General features: G+C 40.3%; 1 protein-coding gene across 4 annotated transcripts in view; it reads right to left on the bottom strand.

Moving 5' to 3' along the window:
- Positions 1 to 15,715, bottom strand: part of WDTC1 (WD and tetratricopeptide repeats 1) — a 68,444-nt gene that overhangs the window by 37,838 nt on the left and 14,891 nt on the right. For all 4 annotated transcript variants that reach the window (XM_059916338.1, XM_059916347.1, XM_059916329.1 and 1 more), the window contains 2 exons: positions 13,173 to 13,320; positions 11,688 to 11,771 (listed from right to left, as the gene is read on the bottom strand). In XM_059916338.1, the coding sequence (XP_059772321.1) occupies positions 11,688 to 11,771; positions 13,173 to 13,220 (132 nt within the window). In that variant the 5' untranslated portion in view covers positions 13,221 to 13,320. The remainder of the gene's footprint in view (positions 1 to 11,687; positions 11,772 to 13,172; positions 13,321 to 15,715) is intronic.

The following is a 15,715-nucleotide window of genomic DNA, read 5'->3' as shown; positions in this document are numbered from 1 at the left end:
CAGTTGTGAAGGTGGGACATATAATGTTTTCAACTTGTTTAAGGACAATATTAAGAAAACTAATAAGGCAAGAGAATAAACCCACCAAGCCAAGAACTATTTGTTAAGCCCTTTAAAAAAGTAGACACATGGTTGAGCTGGAAAGAATGTGAACTCTAAAGCCAGACAGGCCTGAAATAAATCTTTTTAATCTTATTTCTACCACTTATGTGACCTTGGAAGTGCTGTTTTACTCTCCTTATTTGTAAAGTGAGGTTACTTTCCTCTCCCTCTACCTCTCAGTGTTAATGCCTAACACCATGCCAAGAAATCCCACAAGTGGAAGAAATAGAATGGATCAAAGTGAGATTAGAACTTTAAGGTGGACTTTGAAAACCCTAGGGATGTTGAAAGCAAGTACCCCCTGCCTCCGAAGTGAGGACTGCAGGCCACAAACTGAAATCCCAGGATATTTGGCTCCTGTCTGGTTATGACAATAAAACTCACTGAGACAAGATGAGCTAGTGCATATAACTAAAGGGTGCTGTGGAATGCTCAGCAAAGATGTCCAAGGAATATAGAGAAGTGGTTTGGTCTACATACCAGAACACCTTAGAATTACCCTAATCAACATTAAACTTAAATCCTCTAATCTCAACCTCCCTTCAGGCTCTCTTACTCAGTTGCTGCCACTACAACACTTCTTTATATTTTCTTAATGAACATTTTTAACTCTCTAGTTTGAAACAATTTCAAACATATAAAAATGTACAAGAATAGTACAAAAACACCCATATATACCTTTCCCCTATTTCATTAACTGCTAACATTCCTTTTTCTCATCCTTCTCCTCTTTCTCTCTCTCTCTCTCTACACACACACACACACACTTTTTTCCTGAACCATTTGAGAATAAGTTACAGACTTCAGGACCCTTTACATACTTAAATCTCAGTGTCAGGAAATTTGACACTGACAATTATTATTCAATATACAGTCTATATTCACATTTCACCAACTGTCCCAATATTATCCCTTTGATTTTGCTGATCTAGGATCCAATCCAGGATCACACACTGCATTTAGTTGTCATTTTCTTTTCAGTCTCCTTTAATCTGGAACAGTTCCTCAGTCCTTTGTTTTTTATGACATTGACATTTCTGAAGAATATGTCAGCTGTTCTGGAGAAATGTCTCTCAGTTTGGATTTGTCTGATTATTTCCTCGTGATTAGTTTTAGATAATGCATTTTGACAGAAATACCACCTAGGTGATTTTGTGTCCTCCTCAGTGTACACTATCAGGTGTCACTTGATGTTAAGGTGGTATCTACCAGGTTTCTCCACTCTAATGTTACTATTTTCCCCTTTGCTATCTGTGAGGAAATACTTCTACATTGTGCAAACATCCTGTCCACCGTCAAGTTTTCACCCAATGGTTCAATCATTCATTGATTATTCTTGCCTGAATCAATTACTGGTATGATGTGGTGTGACAGTTATAAAATGGTGATTTTTTCCAACTTTATCATTTCTTCATTTAGTGGTCATCAATCTACTAGAATGAAGTGCTTTTCTCTCTCCGCCCACCCACCCTCCTTCTTTCTCGCCCTCTCTCTCTTACCAGTGCAAAATCAGGTATTTTTTTATTCAGTGGGTTTTAATTCATTATTGTCATTATTCATCCTGATGCTCGACTTGTCATGGGTTTGGCCAGTAGCATGCCTTTCAAGCTGGCTTCTGTGTCCTTATGATATGTTCCTGTCATTTTTATTTCTTTACTTTCTGTTGATCTTCTGCCACAGGATGTTGTAGGCTCATCTCGTACACTCGCTGTCCCAGACCTGAATCAGTTATTCCTCCAAGGACCCCTGGTTCTTTCTAGTGGGGAATGATATTTAGAAACCAGTAACTCATGGCTATTGAGGTATCATTGCTTCTGGACCCTTTCAGAAGACAGAGCTGGAAATAATATAAAAATTTATATTAAAATATATGTATTTTTAAACCATGAATTCAGGAATCCCCTGGCGGTCCATTGGTTAGGACTTGGCGCTTTCACTGCTGGGGCCCACGTTCAATCCCTGGTCGGGGAACTAAGATCCCACAAGCCATGTGGCACAGCCAAAACAAACAAACAAACAACCATGAATTCATACAGATACTACTAATTCCAATCCAATACCTCAGAGTTCTTCTTTTGCCTATTCCATATCTGAATTTCCCTTCTCCCATAGTGAGAAGGGAACAACATTGGTATATTATACCAATATTATAAATATTATATTTATTATATATTAACTGATAAATTTATCCCAACAACACTGACATATTTACTCATTTGCTCAATTCTACAACACACACAAAATACTGATAGTTACAGAATTGCTATAGGAATACCACTACAAATGACAAATTTACTAACTAGAGTTCAATCAAGATTTCTTTAGCTTGTCTTTAAAATACATACAAAGAGTATTTATAGTCAAAGTACTGTGTCGAAAATCACTTGAGTTAGGTGGCATCCCTTTCCCCATCTCTGCTGACTTAATTTTACTTTTTGAATGTGTAAAACCTCAAAGTGGTTATAAAATTAAAAACTCTACAAAAAGGTCCAAAAGGGTTATTCCCTTTTCTCTACCTCTCCACTTTATGCCTTCTATCCCCTAGAGGTGACCAACTTCATTAGTTTCTGCTTATCCATTCTATGCTTGTGCTTGTAAAAATATGCAGGTACATATATAAATTCTTACTCTCCCTCCTTTGTTACACCAAACTTGGCAAAATTATATTAAAACAGCCCTTAAATATATGAAAAAGATATTCTATTTCACTCATAAGAGAAATGTAATTTAAAACTCTACTGAGATACCATTTTTCATCTTTTAGAATGGTAAAAAAATTCAAAAGCTTAACCCCCTAGTCTGTCGGTGAGCTGTGGAGAAACAGGCACTCTCAGGCATTGCTACCAGGAAGGCAAAATGGTGCAACTCCCACGGAGGGAAATTTGGCAATATCTAACAAAACCACATATATACATTTACTCTTTGGCCAGCACTCCCACTTCTAGGTTTTTACCCTGAAGATATATCTCTAGCAATACTAAAATACATATGGTACAAGGTTATTCATTATGGCATTGTAATTACAAATTATTAGAAACAACTCTAAGAGCCCATACATGGGAAATTCACTGATTAATCTTGTTTTATTTACACACTAGACTACTATGCAGCTGTGAAAAAGAACTCTGTGGAGAATTCCCTGGTGGTCCAGTGGTTAGGACTCAGCGCTTTCACTGCTGTGGGCCTGGGTCCTATCCCTGGTCAGGGAACTAAGATCCCACAAACTGTGCAGCGAGGCCAAAAAAAAAAAGAACTCTATGAACTGATGAGTGATTTTCAAGATATATTAGTTAAGTGAAAAAAGACAATATATATCATTCCTCAATGATTCTTATCCTCAACAAGTCCTCCAAGTCCAGTCAGTCACTCTGTTCTCTCCTTACATGCTACCTCATGTCTTTACTTCCTTCTCATCCCCCTAAAACTCCATGATTCATTACTACAGTCATTCTCTTGCAACCTTCATCTGACAAAATCCGAACCCCACATAATCTTTTAGCTTTCCTGTATCTTCAACTTTCCCTTTCTCTACTGATTCTTTCCCCTTGGGATTAAACATGCTCAAGTTTCTCTAATCTAAAAAGTCCTCCCTTGGGCTTCCCTGGTGGCGCAGTGGTTGAGAGTCCGCCTGCCGATGCGGGGGACGCGGGTTCGAGCCCTGGTCTGGGAGGATCCCACATGCCGCGGAGCGACTGGGCCCGTGTGCCACAACTGCTGAGCCTGTGCTCTAGAGCACGTGAGCCACAGCTGCTGAGCCCGCGTGCTACAACTGCTGAAGCCTGCATGCCTGGGGCCTGGCTCCGCAGCAGGAGAGGCCACTGTAGTGGGAGGCCTGAGCACCGCAACGAGGAGCGGCCCCTGCTCAACACAACTGGAGAAGGCCCGCACGCAGCAGCAAGGACCCAATGCAGCCAAAAAATTAAAAAAAAAAAAAAAAAAAAAAAAAAAAAAAAAAAAAAGTCCTCCCTTGATGCCAAATCCACATCTAGCTGTGGCCTTCCAGTTCTCTTCCCCTTCATAACCATACTGAAAGAGTAGTCTATACTGGGTATTTTTACTTCCTCACTTCCCAATAATTCCTCAACCCACTTCTAACTATACCACAAAAATGGCCCTTGCCATGGTGACCATGATGGCTTCCTTGCCCTAAATCAAAGGGACACTTCTCAGTCCTTATCTTACTTGGTCCCCAGTGGTATTTGATAGTGCTGACCACTTCGTCTTCAATGAAACTTTCTTCTTCTGGGTTCTGTGGCATGACCCTCTCTGTTTTCCTTCCTACTCCTCTAGTTGCTCTTTTTTTTTTTTTTTTAAACAATGCTTTTTTAAAAATAATTAATTAATTAATTTATTTATTTTTGGCTGTGTTGGGTCTTCGTTTCTGTGCGAGGGCTTTCTCTAGTTGTGGCGAGCGGGGGCCACTCTTCATCGCGGTGCGCGGGCCTCTCACTGTCGCGGCCTCTCTTGTTGCGGAGCACAGGCTCCAGACGCGCAGGCTCAGTAGTTGTGGCTCACGGGCCTAGTTGCTCCGTGGCATGTGGGATCTTCCCAGACCAGGGCTCGAACCCGTGTTCCCTGCATTGGCAGGCAGAGTCTCAACCACTGCGCCACCAGGGAAGCCCTAGTTGCTCTTTCTTGATACCCTTTGCATACTCTTTGTCCACCTGGCCCTTATATTGGTGTTCTTTATGGCTCTATCCTAGGCTTTCTTCCTACTATACACACTCCTCGAAGGCAATCACAACTCACTTTCATTGTTCCAATGTATATGCTGCTCACTGCTCCCAAATCAACATCTCCAGTGTGTACCTCATTCCTAAGCTCAGACCCAAGTATTCCAACTACCTGACTAGAAAGCACTAGACAACACATGGGCCTATAGCTCCGGAACATCCATAACCAAGCTTATCATCTTTTCCTTCAAACTTATTCCTTCTCCAGTGCTCCCTAACTCTGTGAATGATACTACCATTTACCCCGCCAAATAGAAACTTAACTTTCATCCTTGACTCCTCTCTTTTCCTAACTTTGCACATTCAGTCACTAAGAATTCTGTTAATTCTACCTCTTAAATGTCTTTCAAATTCACTGACTTCTCTCCATCCAAATTACCATTATCTAGGTTCAAGTAATCAATCACCTCTTCCGGAATCACTGACATCATCTCTTAAGTGGTCTAGCTGTCCACATTTTAAACTTCTGCAATCTTCATTTTGAAGCCAATTTTAATTAAAAAAACAAAAACAAAAACCTTAACTGTGATCATATTGCTCACATGGTAAAGACCACTTGATAGCTCTCCACTGCCCTAAGGATAAAATCAACAGTCTTCAACACAGCTTACAACATCCTTCATTATGGACATCCCAACCTCATCAACTTCACCTATCACCCTTCTTCCACTTGTATCCTGGGACCATCTGTCTCTTGAGCCAAGTACCCTCTACTCTCTCTTGCATCACTCATATGCTATTCCCCCAGCCTAGGATTTTTTTCTCTCCCTATCTCCCCCAAATCTACCTAGCTCCTCCCATCCATCTTTCAGGTATCAGCCTAGACTACATTTCTCTTAGGAAGCCAAGTTGAGATCTCTCTGGCACATTATGTTTCACTCATTTGTGAAATTTCTCAGAATAATGATGGACATGTGAGGGAGAAGAGGTTGGGGTTGGGGAGAGAACAAATGTTTGTTGAACACTATGTTTAAGATTGAAGAAGTGTGATGAGAGTATAAATTGGTACAAACTCCATGAAAGACAATTTTGTTAATATTTATTAAAATCACAGATGGATATACTCTCTGACTACTAATTCCATTTGTAGGTATTTATTCTAAAAATATACACCCACATATGCCAAATGGTGTTGCAAGGAATAATACTGTACATACAAAATACTGTAAGTAATCTACATATCCATCAACAGCGACAATTTAAATTATGGTACACTCATACAACACAATACTCTGAAGCCATGAAAGAATTAGATATTAGAAACATCTTGGGCTTCCCTGAAGGCGCAGTGGTTAAGGATCCGCCTGCCAATGCAGGGGACACGGGTTCGAGCCCTGGTCCGGGAAGATCCCACATGCCACGGAGCAACTAAGCCCGTGCGCCACAACTACTAAGCCTGCGCTCTAGAGCCCGTGAGCCACAACTACTGAGCCTGTGTGCCACAACTACTGAAGCCTGCGCACCTAGAGCCTGTGCTCCGCAACAAGAGAAGCCACCGCAATGAGAAGCCCGCGCACCACAGCAAAGAGTAGCCCCTGCTGGATGCAACTAAACAAAGCCCACGTGCAGCAATGAAGACCTAATGCGGCCAAAAATAAATAAATAAATAAACAAACAAATAAATAAATTTATTTTAAAAAAAAAGGACTCACTCAATTTGAACAATAAAATAAAGTTGACATTTGTTAATATCACTACAGATCTCATCAAAAAGACTTTTAAGAAGTACTGAGAGGCTATCAAGCTCATGGTGGGAGATACAAGTTTTCCTATATTCTTTTTTTTTTTCTTTGCTTTAAAGCTCAAATTTTATCCTTGGCAACAAATACTGTCAGTTGTTCTTCTTGAAGTGATAGGTTACTTCATTCATTTCAAAGAAAATGTCTGCCAAATACCCATACTTGAATAACCAGTTTTCATCTGCTAGCCATTCTTTCAGATGGTGTTCCATGAAAAAAATGTCCAGTTGAGCTTGCAACTCAAAACAACTGAACAAGTGCTTTTCCTCAAGACAACTGTCAGAGTTCAGCATGCAGCAGCAGTACTTTATGGATTCTTCCCACCTCATAATACAGAATACTGAAGAGATCTGTATTTAAGGGTTGAAATTTAAAATTAATAAGTTTTTTTGTATTATTTTATTGATGTAAAAATCAAGGACATTTTAAGTAAGACTGGCTTTTTTGGGGGGGGGGGTCACTGCAAATGCATGGGGTAAATAATTCAATGACTTTGATGCTACTTGCCTTGATTCACGCTAAAATAACAGTAGTTTTACCACTTTTTTTTTCGCAAATTTTTAAACGAATTATTATTATTTTTTTTTTAGTTTTGTTTTGCAAATAATGTCTTAGTATTACTATGAAAGTAGTTTTGACCTCATGAATTCCCTTGAAGAGGTCATGGGGATCCCCAGGGGTCTGCAGACCACACTTTGAGAACTGCTACTATAGACTATTATGATGACTTTCCAGTTTTTATCCCAGTCTCTGCTTCTTTTTTCGCCAAACCTACTAGACCCTGTAACAATGACAGAAATGTCTTCGCACTTATCAAAGGCCAAGCCCTCTGCTTCAACTCTAAATCCTATCCCCTCCAACCTTCCCTAGGATGTGGCTCCTTCAGTTATTCTGTCCTAATCCTTTATCAGCAACCACTTTCTCTCTCATCAACATACAAACAACCTCTAGTATTTCTTCCCATTCTTACAAATCCCTCCTTTGATCCCAAAGGCCCCTCCAGCTACTGCCCCATTTCTCTGCTTCCTTTTGTAAACAAGGTCTTTCAAGAACTGTCAACACAACTCAATAAAGCTGGAAAACAAAAACAAAAACAAAATAAAGTGATTCTGAAGGATGGCAGTGAGGGGAATAAAAAAAGCTGTCCTTCTTCTTCCAATCTCCTGAAATGATTCCTCATTGGTTAAAGCCAACAAGAAGATAGATGACAAGAGAGACTATTGATACATCTGTGCAAGTCAGCTGCCCAGGTAGTTAGCCGAAGAAAGAAAGGTGAGAAGTAGATGTAGAAAAGCAAGAGAAGGTATCTTTTACAGTTTTGTTAGGGGAATCACTGACCGAAACCACCCACCCTGGCCAGGGGCAACAGTAACCACCTGTATGACTTATCTTACAGCAGGAGATCCTGGTAAAGAACATGGAACAAGCTACCACCAACTGGAAGAATTCGGGAGAAGTCAAAAGGAGAGAGGAGACGCCAGTCCATATGTCCTACCAACCTCGCAGAATCCTTCACGCTGGAACCCATCTTGGCTGAGTGATGCTCACACCACCAGGAAGGACCCTGAGTCAGAATGATTGGCCAGAGACAACCTGGAAACTAACCCAACACCATAAAACCTGAGACTGTGAGCCACGTGGCAGAGCAATTCTCCTGGGTTCCCTTACCCTACTGCTCTCCACCCAGGCACCCCTTCCCAATACAAAGTCTCTTGCTTTGTCAGCATGTGTGTCTCCTTGGACAATTCATTTCTGAGTGTTAGATAAGACCCCACTCTCGGGCCCTGGAAGGGGTCCCCCTTCCTGCAACAGTTTACCCTTTTTACTGCTTACATCCTATCTTTCCTTTCATCTAGGGGAAAAGTTTGTAATAACTGACTAAATAGATAAATAAATTTTCATCACCCTCTTTAAAAAAATTTTTCTTTTTTTCCTGCACCGTGTGGCTTGTGGGATCTTAGTTTCCCAACCAGGGATCAAACCCAGGCTGATGCAGTGAAAGCGCCGAGTCTTAAACACTGGACTGCCAGGGAATTCTCTAAAAAATTTTTTTTAAATAGAGAGTTGTCTACTTGCTGTTGTACTCCTTCACCTCCAATTCACTTCTCAACCCCTCCAATTTAGTATCTATTCTCACCACTCCAATAAAACTGCTCTAGTCAAGACCACAGTCACTGTTTTGTCCTCACTTATTCAACCTCTCAGAAGCACTGAGTAGAACTGACCACTCCTTTCTTGAAATACTCTCCTTACACTCTCCTGGTTTTGTTTCCGTTCTACTTCACTGACTCTCTTTCGTGGTTAACTTTTTTTTATCTCCTTAGCTTGTAATCAATTTCTGAAAGCTGGAGTATCTCCAGAGCTAGGTCTTGGACCCTATTCTCTAAGGCTCCGTGGATTGCTGAAGTCTCCGGATTTCTCCCTATAGTCCAGAGCTCTCCCCTGATTAGGACCATCAACTGCCTACCTGACATCTCCACAAAGCTATCCAACAGGCTTTCAAACTTTACAGGTCCAACCCCGATTCTCTCACAAACCTATTTTTCTCCCAGTCTTCTTTCCATCTGCTCTCACTTCTCTAAGCCTCACAGGTGGCAAAGCTGGGATTTAAACTAGGTCTTTCTTTTTTTTTTTAATTTCATTTATTTATTTTTGGCTGTGTTGGGTCTTTGTTGCTGTGCGTGGGCTTTCTCTAGTTGTGGCGAGTGGGGGTTACTCTTCGTAGCGGTGCGTGGGCTTCTCAATGCGGTGGCTTCTCTTGTTGCGGAGCATGGGTTCTACGTGCACGGGCTCAGTAGTTGTGGCTCGCGGGCTCTAAAACACAGGCTCAGTAGTTGTGGCACACTGGCTTAGATGCTCCACAGCATGTGGGATCTTCCTGGACCAGGGCTCGAACCTGGGTCCCGTGCATTGGCAGGCGGATTCTTAACCACTGCGCCACTAGGGAAGTCCAAACTAGGCCTTTGTTTTAACATCTAAACCTGTGGGCATTCCTTCATATTGTGCACTGTTACTATAGGTCCCGGCCAAGGTGGCCTTCAGCCAAGTGCAAATTCAGACAGTTCATCCACCTTAACATATTTTTGTATTTGAGTGCCAAATCTTTGGAAATAATAGCTAGAATCCTGTTTTGTGTTCACAGAGGTTTCCAAGTCTGTTGTGGACAAAGTTATAAAACCAGGAAGAGATAGTAGAGACAATATGGGTTGGGTGGAGGCACAGCTAAAAGGAGAAGACCAGCCAGAACAGTCTACTCAGCATCCACCAGAGCAGGGTTTCTCAACCTTGGCATTATTGGCATTGGGCTTTGCATAATTCTTTGTTGCACATTCTTTGTTGTACTATGATTATAGAATGTTTAGCAGCATCCCTATACTCTATTAATTATATGCCAGTAGTACCCTTTCAGTTTTCACAGCCAAAACTGTTTGGACATTGCCAAATGTCCCCTTGGAGGTAAAACCTTCCATGCCCCACCTCCAACTGCACTAAAGGCATGTACTTTATTTTTCAAGGAAATATGGAAAGAAATTCAAAAAAATAGAGTAAAGGATAAATAATACAATATATTTACAAAATCATGTTTTCAAAGACTTTTTAGAGGTATGGGGAAACAATAATGACATAAAAGTATAAAAGGGTTTAGCAAACTGTGTAAATGGTATGAGCTCCACTTTGCAGAAAAAAATTACATAAGCATGAAAAAAACTGGAAGACATAATAATAATTGTTATTTACTGAACTAGCTTATATGATCCAGGCATTGTATTAAGCACTTCAAAAATCATCTCATTTAATCATCACAACAATTCTCAGTTATTGATCCATTTTACAGATCAGGAAACTAAGGGTAACTTGAACAAGGCTATATAGCTGTAGAGAAGATAGGTCTTGAAACTAAATTTATTCAGCGCTAATGCCCATCTCTTAACTAGCATTCTGCTTCATAATACATGAAAGTAATATACCAAACATTAACAATGTTTATCTCTGGATGGTAGAATTAAAAGTGATTTTGTTTTCTTCTCTATATTTTTCTGTCGATTCCATATTTTCTACTATGATATTTACTACTTATATAGTCAGAAAAAAAATTTTAAGTGAAAGTTGTGAAGACCACTTGGTAACATGGAGAAAAGGATTATTATAGAAAAGATACAAAATTCAATGTAAAGTATGATTACAATTATGTAAAAATATGCAAAAGATAAAAGGAAGTATATACATAGTAATTATACTAGGGAGGTGGGAATAACAAGTAATTTTTACTTATCTTTTCCATATTACTATTAATGTAGTTATATTTTATAATGGATAAAAGTTTATAATGAAAATAAAGCAATAACAATCATCTATAATTTCATTAACTCAAGATAACACTGTTAGTAGGCAATGAATTTCTTTCTAGTCTTTTTCTAAGATCAACATAATTACTTACAAACAAACGTGAAGGAACCAAAGAGAATTCTTATTCAACCTGCAGATGACACTAAGTTGGATAGGACAGCTAAAAGTTGGATTCAAAACACGGTCTTGAGGAAGGAAAGGGAATGGAGCTAACATTGTGGAGTATTTCTGTGTCAGACAGAACTAAAAAGCTGAACATCTGGACTGTAGGCCTGACTCCCCATGGATTGGACAGGACAACACTGGACAAGGTGCTTGGTTTTTCTAAACCTTTTTTTTTTTTTTTAAATACCTATTTCCTATATACCACCCACAGCATTTCTTTGAAGCTAAAATCCAAGTGTGTGTGTGTGTGTGTGTGTGTGTGTGTGTGTGAAAACACTTTGTAAACTCTAAATTCCTATACAAAGGTAAGAATCTTTATTGTCCAAGCCAATAGTAAAAACAGTGTTATGAAATTCAATAGTCTTTTTCCAAGCACAAAGGAAATAATATGACGAAAAAACAATTTGTGTGTGACCATGTCAATCACTAATCTTGATTCAGATTTATGTGCCTAATAAAACCGCTGTAAAGGAGAGGTAACCTTCAGGTATGACTTGCAGAGAAAAACTGTTTATGCCTTGAATAGTGCAAAGAGGATTCTCTGCAGGCAGAGAATGGAGAGCCAGTCATCTGTATCTAGGGTGCAAATTGGATCTCTTACCTGCAGCTCTGCTTCCAGGCCCAGCCGTCTGATAAAGGGGTCAGTGACATGGTAGCGCCGCTCAAAGCTCAGGGCACCCCGCTCCTGGGGAACAGAAACAAACTCATAGATTCATTGATTCAATTTAACATGATTTACTATGTTCCTGTTACATATGCAGCATTGTGCTGGGCCCCACAGGAGCTAGAAAAGAGAACAAGAAATTGGCCTGCAGGAGCTTACAGTATACTTGGGCAGGGATTAGAGAATAATGTCGATAGAAGAGAGGATATAATTAAGGACTAAGTTGTAATTGTTGGGTTACCAAAAAAAAAAAAAAATTGAAACAACAAATAGGGAATGTTTCCATATTTAGGTTAGACAAGGTGGGCATCATCTTTAGGACACATATTGTGGGGTATATATAAAGGAGAAAAATAACTTGCATGGTCCCTCCAATTCTATGATTCTGTGCCTCTAGGAATTGGTCCTTGCCCTTGGGGCCACTCAGCCTAATGAAATCACACACAAAAACCCCCACAAATGGACAAAGCTGCAAAAGGATTTAGGGATGCAGGGGAAAATATACAAAACACAGACTAACGTGAACCAGGTACATGGCTCATGTAGAGGCATACACTCAATCCTTCTGGATGGTGACCACAGCTTATGCTGCATGCCACTTAATTTTTAAAAGATTTTTGGCACTTAACTTTTACAAAGAACTTTCTCAGGTTCTTTCGGATTTCATTCTCAAGATCAGCCTGCAGGCAGACAGACATTATTATCATTTAACAACAGAAAACTGAGGCACACAAAGGTAAAGTGACTAAAGTCTTATAGGTAGTTAATTAGGGCAGTGGTGAGATTAAGTTCCTGACCCCAGCCTGGGGTTCTTACTTCAAAAGCACATCTTGTCTTGGTTGAATCTCCTCCATTAAACACCTGTGCTCCTTTACTGAGGGCTTCGCTGACAAAGCCTGGGCTACCTCACTAAATGAGCTTGACTGCCCAGTCATCTATTCATCTCACAGTACTGGAGTGTCTTCCAGGTACAAACTGCAGAGAAAAGGTGCAGGCTTTGGTATAGGAGACCCTCGAAGAAGAGAAGAAAGAGTCTAAGCTAAACTGGGATTAAGACTCCCCCAGGTTCTGTTATATGTACAACTGAGCAGCCAGAGCAACATGAAGAAGCTCTATTTACTTCTGCTGCACACCCCGCCTCCTCCACAGATGTGCACGTACATGCTCCCCTCCTTCACCAGACTCCATCAATCTCAGCAGCCCAGGTACAAGTGCTTGGATAGAGGAGTCTCCATGATTCCATGTTCTTGGATAAAAGAAGATCAGAGTCAAGAGACCTTGGTTCTAGTCCTGTGTCTGCCACTAATTAGTTATGTGATTTCAGGCAAGTCACAGACTCTAGTCCTCAGTTTATTCAGCTATAACATGAATCTGTGGGGAAAAAGGACCTCATGCTCTGGTTCATAGGTCTGGGTTGCTTACCTTTATCTGCCTACAGATGAGGTCTCTAGTTATGTTGACTTTTGCCATCTTCTCTTAAAGGATTCAACAGAAGGAAGCTATAGAAGGATCTTCAGGACCCTTGAGCATTCCAGCCAAGCCCAGGTCCACAAGACACACATTTAATTACCTGGGGGGAAAAAATCATCAAACCTTGGAGGATGGAGTAAGGTGGCTTCAGGGCCCTGATTCCACCCCTAAAATAGCCCACCAGCCCACCCAGTAAACTGGCTATTGCCTGTGATTTATGACATGGTGTGCTGGCCCTGCTCCATAGTGTTGAAGAACCTCTGGAGGGTGAAGGGGGTTGGGGGGTGGAGAGACAATGATTCACAGCCACAGGAAGTACTGGAACAAACACTGAAGGAGTCAGTCATGTGTGCTTCTCTAGAAAATGGGTGTGTGTGTGTGGACATGAGTATGAAGGAAGATGGAAGCACATCCCAAAGTAAGAACAAGGCATACAGCAAGAAGGATGTCAAGTTTCACTTGCTCAGCATGCATCTGTGGCAACCAGTCTGAAACTTTTAATTATGCTTCAAAATCCTTGACCTTCAGCTTGGCTCTCCCCAAAACCAAATCAGTATCACAAACAGAATATTCAACCCTCTAACAGATGCACAGAATAAAAGAGCGGACAGGAAATGTAATGGTGACCATGTCAAACATAAAGAAATCCTTCTTCAATACCCTGATATGTAGGCTTTCAGACTCAGAACTTCTTAAGCAAACTATTCCTTTATCATACAACTCTGTTAGAAAGACCTAGTCATCTCATTTCTGATAATTTGCCATAAGAAAGCACAAAATATGAGAAATAAAAAAGTTCCATACTGAAGCATATTCATCACAGAGTTCGTAAAAGCAAAAAAAATAAAACCACCCAAGTTTCCAATGATAGAGGAATGGGTAAATAATGTATAGCCATATGATATTATGTAGCATTAGAAATGCTACTTATGAAGGAAAAATGCTTACATCATGTCAAATGTTTATATTTTGCTTTTGCAGTAAACACTATTATCACAGCTATGTTTAAAAAAGGAAATATAAAAAATAACAATTGCCATCTTTGGATAATAAATAGTATGACTGATTTTTTCCTTCTACTTTTTGATGTTTTCAAATTTTTTCTATAAAAGCACATTAATTTTATTTTACAATCAGAAAAAAAAACCCACTAGAGAAAAACATAAACCACTGTTTTTTTGGTTTTTTTTTAACATCTTTATTGGAGTGTAATTCCTTTACAATGGTGTGTTAGTTTCTGCTTTATAACAAAGTGAATCAGTTATACATATACATATGTTCCCATATCTCTTCCCTCTTGCGTCTCCCTCCCTCCCACCCTCCCTATCCCACCTCTCCAGGTGGTCACAAAGCACCTAGCTGATCTCCCTGTGCTATGCGGCTGCTTCCCACTAGCTATCTATTTTACATTTTAAACCACTATGTTTTAAAAGAAAGTTCTGCCTCTTGTTATGTCCACCTTTTGGTCCTGTTTCTACCTCTGGAGTCACACAGGAGGTCTAGTCTTCCTTCTCCATGATGGCCCTCTAATGATGGCTTGTAAGGCCCATCAGGCCTCTCTGCCAATCCTCCCAAGTCAGCAGGACCTCCCGAGGCCACTTCTGGATCTCCTGGTCCTGGCTTTCCTCCAGCTGGCCTCCTGCAGATTCCTAGCACACCCTCCGAAAACCAAACCTTCTCCACCTGAGCTGTGAGCAGACTCCTTCCTTTCCTTTTGGCATTTAACCACAAAAGGAGACTCTATTTATAAAACACTATGTTATTGCAGATTTATTTTTCCTTTAGTGCTAAGCACACAGTGGGACTATAAAAAACTTGCTGCCTGATTAGATGTTCCCATTCAGCTCGAGTTCTTTGGGGCTTATGCCTCCATGGTCTATTTTGGGATTAAAAGCTCTTAAAAGGGCAAGAACCTTCCCTTACAGTGTGGAAGCCACCCAGCATTGCATCTTAGGGAGCATTAACAGGGATATATGGAAGTCACTGGCACTATTTAGGCTCACAAAACCTACAAGCACCAAGAACATTCAGGGATGCCATCTGAGAACTACAATTCCACAATGGCTTTTCCAGGGGCCCTTGGCCATCAAATTAAAATTATGAATTTGAACAAACTGACATAAATTAAGCATTGGCCTGCAATTGTGTTTATGGCTATGATTTGCGATATAATGGTCAAAGCCAAAACAATAACAGTAATTGCCCCACAATCACCAATAATATGGGGTGAGGCTTATTACAATGGAAAACACCAAAGTCAGTGAGTATATCTGATATAAAGTAAGACCAGTGATGTGGCCTTGGTCAAGTCTCTTAACCTCTCTAAGTAGGCCCTCATTCGGGTCACTCACAGGCACAGGAAGCATTGGAACAAACACTGAATGGGCCATGCATGCTTCACCAGAAAAAGGCTCATTTTTTACTCCCAACACCTTTTCCTTGGAAGATTACTGGGAAGGTCAAATAAAATAATGTAAGTATAAAGTTTTTTCTTT

This window comes from Balaenoptera ricei, chromosome 1 (genome assembly GCF_028023285.1).
Source record: "Balaenoptera ricei isolate mBalRic1 chromosome 1, mBalRic1.hap2, whole genome shotgun sequence".
In the NCBI taxonomy this organism is placed as follows: Eukaryota; Metazoa; Chordata; class Mammalia; order Artiodactyla; family Balaenopteridae; genus Balaenoptera; species Balaenoptera ricei.
This window is presented reverse-complemented; position numbering and strand designations above follow the sequence as displayed.